Below are 4417 nucleotides of genomic sequence, written 5' to 3'. Positions count from 1 at the left end.
AAAATTATACTCATGATTGAAGAAATCCAGAGCCTGTACACAATTTGAAGTAATGTATATTTCAGTTATTAATTGAAGTAATGTATATAACTTGTATACAATAAGTTTATAAAAAAAATATCACCTTGACCTTACAGAAAATCAGTCATTGCTCTTTGCATCTTCCGTGCAAGTTGTCAAGTACGATAACTCGATAAGGGAAGATGACAAAGCCAGACAACGATTTTTGGTGCTTCATGTGCTTGGATTAAGTATTTAGAATAGTCACACAGCTTCATTGACTTATGTGAAAAATTAAGGTTCCTATTGTGCAGGGAAGAAAAGAAGAAAAATAATACCAGGGACCCAAAAAAATGAAATATATAGATGTTTCCAAAAACACTTGTTTCTTATTCTTGCCTAGGCCAGGCCCAGTCACATGCTTCAATTAACACATGAAAAGGATACATCTGCTACCACTCTATGGCCTTGAAATATATTCATGATCAAATACTCCAAGTTACAGGGCTGTTTTTTTTTTTCTCGAGCTGAGGTACAAATTAACATCAAACACATGTCTTCGTATAAATAATTGAATGAACATGGACTATGAGGCCTCTAGCATGCAACATATGTGAGGCTCAAAATAGAAAAATAATAAAACTCGACCCTACTTTTGGTATTTTTGTACTTTTTGTTTTAGTTATAATTGTTTGATTGGATAGTATATATCTCAACCCACTAAAATTTAAGGGTGTTGCAATTGTAATCATTATTATTAATGTTATAAATATATAATATAAAAATTATTGATGTGTTTTACTTATTACTTTGTTTATAATAAAGTTTTAATAAATGAAAATAATAATACATTTTATTAAGGGTGTGTTTGGTACAAATATTTCAAAAGGATTACTGGTAAACCTTCTTTGGTAAACCCAATTACCATGTTTGGTAGAAGGAACAAAAATCAGTTCCCGGATATCCAAGGATTACCGGTAATTTGATTTATAAAGAAAAATCACTATTCAGATTACAAAAAATAATATGGTAATTCAGAATACTAAGTAAAGGACAAACACAACAATAATTTTTGAGATAAAAATACCCCAACACATATAAAAACCTAGACTCAATCTATCAATTACAAAAGTAAAAATAGTTTGGAGTTATTTTTGTAAAATAACCTCATATTTCAAGTTATATTTTGTTCTAAACCAAACATGGAATCAGTAATCTTTATCCAATATTCCCGGTAATATTTTGGCGAACCAAACACATTTTTTATAAGATTTTAAGTAAACTCAATTTCTATTGTATTCAATTAATCGTAATTCCAAATACTAAAAAAATTCTCTTGTAGCAAAAACATACATAATAGTAATAACACCTTACTTTAAAGTAAAACTCGTTCTAAAAGAATCTTCTCCGAATTGAAAGAGCTTTCCACGAATTATTTACCACTTGATTATGCACAAAACCCAAGGTTTTGGCGATTTAAGAAAAAAAAATCAAATTTTATTGTATACTCGTATTATTGTTTTGTCACCTCGCGTACAATTATGGGATGATGTGATTAATGCTCATTTCCAAAACACAAAGCATTATTACAATCCACAATTATTAGATGGAAGGGAAAAATAATATACCTAACTTCGTTTTTGTCATTTTGTCTAAAGTGGATTTATATGTGTTATTTTGCATTATAGCTGACCAGTTAATAAAGGTCCACCATGTTATAAAAAAAAAATAAAAAAATAAAGGTCCACCATAAGTTTACCAACCAAATTTGAATAACTACATTTTTACTATTGGGCGCAAATAACGTAATAAAGACTCCACTTGTTAAATCATTGTGGTTTCATTTCACAAGTAATTTCATTTTTCCTTCTAGATGTTAAATTTTAAATTATAGATTGAAATTAAGTATCATAATTTAAAATTAAATTGAAGTTATATTGAAAAATGCCGGTCGAAGCTGTGGTTGGACTCCATCAATCACGGTGGTCAATGATGCTAAAGATTACAGTGGAAGAACGAAGGACTTTGACAATAGGTGGAAGGACCGTAACACTAACAATAGTTATTAGAGGATGTGAATGACAGACATAAACCAATGGAAAAATAAAAAAAATAAAATATTTATTTATTTTATTTTTAATACTTAGAATTGTAATTCTTTAAATCTAAGTTACCAATAGAAGATGAGGATAAAATATTGTAACAACCAATCAGGGTTACTACCAATGTTACTATCACTCAATTTCATCGTTAGATCGGTTATGTTAATCCAACGGTTATATTTATTTCCATCTTTGTATGATTATTATTTCCCATATTTAATGTGAAAGCATTAAATATGAAAAATCATAACCATACAAAGATAAAAATAAATATAAAGTATTAAATATGAGGAATTATAACTTTACAAAGATAAAAATAAATATAACCGTTGGATAATATAATTGATTTAACAGTGAAATTGATTGGTAGTAACATTGATAGTAACCCTAATTGATTGTTACAATATATTTTCCCTAAAAGATAATATAATTAAGTTATTGTTCAATTATAAAGAATCAGACCTAAAATTGAAATTCCAATTCTAATGTATACAACAAATAAAATAAACAAATATTTTGTTTACAAACTCTTACAAATACATCATGTTCTCTCGGGAGAACACTAAATTACACTAGGTTCTTCCGAGAGTACACAGTGTAATTTGCAAAAATTTATAAAAAAATTTATAAACTAATCATTTCCCATAAAATAATTAGACATAAAAGGCCCAATTCTATTTCATGGCTAAATTCTATATATAAAACACACTCGTAATTTTAAGTTCTAGTTTATACCTTAAAATTATGAACAAAATTCTTAAAAACAAAAATTTGCAATCTGTACATAAAACTTCTATCTTCAGATAGTCAAAAAGAGGATGAAATCATGTCAGAGATGCCCTGAAATTAATCGTTCAACCATCCAGAAAAAAAATATAGAAGGAAATATATAGTTTGATTTGAACCCAAAACATGATATGCAAAACAAAATTATTGAGCCAATCTTTATGTTCATATAAACTCTTCCACCTTACATGGAATTATTTCTTAACAATAACATTTAAAATGAGAAACCAAGTCAATCACCAACAATTGACAACACAGGTGATAGATACAAAACCACAATTAAAAAAAAAAAAAAAAAAAAACCTTGTAAACAGCTTCAGATTAAAACAACCTTAAACATCAAAAGGAACGAAAATCATTTAAGATTTACAATAATCTTAGCAAGTGCGCGTGTAATCACCACATTGTTGTCTAGGTCCACCTCCATTTTGTGAGGGCAAGCAGCTACGATAACCTCGACTCTGTGGACAATTAACAGAACCACCATTCGAGTTACCGCTTCTCCCGGTCACTGACTGGCTAAAATCATAGAGCATCCTCGCAGTATGGGAACCTAAGGAGAACTCTGATTCCAAGTCTTTGCCGATGAGACAGTCCTCTACGGCGGCGCCGCCTACACAGCCCTTGTGGTGGTTGCCGTTGACCACCTTCCATGATGTTGTTGCCCCACTCAGATGTAGGTGAATAAGCATCACCAGAAATGCTAGAGAGAGTCCCTTCTTCATCTTGTGAACTCAATTGCCTTGGTTACTGTTTTTTGCTCAAAGACAAAAGGATGTGGTTTGGAACAAGTTGTATTATATTAAAATAATGAAGGAATCTTTTCTACAACAAACCAACAAGGTGAGGATTGACTTAGCTTTATGTGTTATTATTATGGATTTGGTGTTTCTTGTTTTAAATAACATAAGTTATGTCATTTTAAGAGAGATACATACAATGAATGAAAATCATAGAAAAAAAAGTGAATGATTTTTTTTTAATTTAAATTTTAAATAAAAAATATTTTCTTGTTGTCTATCTATTTCTTAAAATGACATAACTTTATGTCATTTAAAATGACAAACACTTTTTCCTATTATTATTTTAAGGGTTTAATATAATTTTATCTTCTACACATACATAAAAGTGTGTGAAATTCGTATTTTTGTTTCTCTTCACATGAGTCTCGCACACTTTTACGTGTGTGTAAAACATTAATCCCTTACTTTAATTCTCATATCGTTGGAAATAAAATTATCTGCCACACATATATAAAAGTGATGACTCCATATGAAAAGAAGAAAAATAAAATATAACCCCACATTTTTAAGTGTGTAAGAGATAAAATTTATCTTTCTAATCCTTTAATTTAATTGAAAAGCTTACTTTTTTTAAGTGTTTTGGAAAAATATTATGAACATGTAATAAGTTAGATTTTTTGTTTTAATTTTTGTTTCATAACCAACATTCCCAATTAGTGTGAAAAAACATGGATAAATTTTATGGGAATAATTTTTTTAGTTTTTAATGGGAAAAACTATTTGTCA

At 28.9% G+C, this 4417-nt stretch overlaps 1 protein-coding gene across 1 annotated transcript; it reads right to left on the bottom strand.

The window, feature by feature from the left end:
- Positions 1-3043: 3043 nt before the first annotated feature.
- LOC133309735 (uncharacterized) lies at positions 3044-3703 on the bottom strand. Its single transcript, XM_061510537.1, has one exon. The coding sequence runs from the start codon at positions 3611-3613 to the stop codon at positions 3266-3268; it is 348 nt and encodes a 115-aa protein (XP_061366521.1). The 5' UTR covers positions 3614-3703; the 3' UTR covers positions 3044-3265.
- Positions 3704-4417: the final 714 nt, after the last annotated feature.

The sequence above is a fragment of the Gastrolobium bilobum genome, unplaced genomic scaffold (assembly GCF_033153095.1).
Source record: "Gastrolobium bilobum isolate Gb01-03AN ecotype WA unplaced genomic scaffold, APGP_CSIRO_Gbil_v1 utg4635, whole genome shotgun sequence".
Lineage (NCBI taxonomy): Eukaryota > Viridiplantae > Streptophyta > Magnoliopsida > Fabales > Fabaceae > Gastrolobium > Gastrolobium bilobum.
The sequence above is the reverse complement of the archived record's forward strand: the minus strand, read 5'-3'. Positions and strand labels throughout refer to the sequence as shown.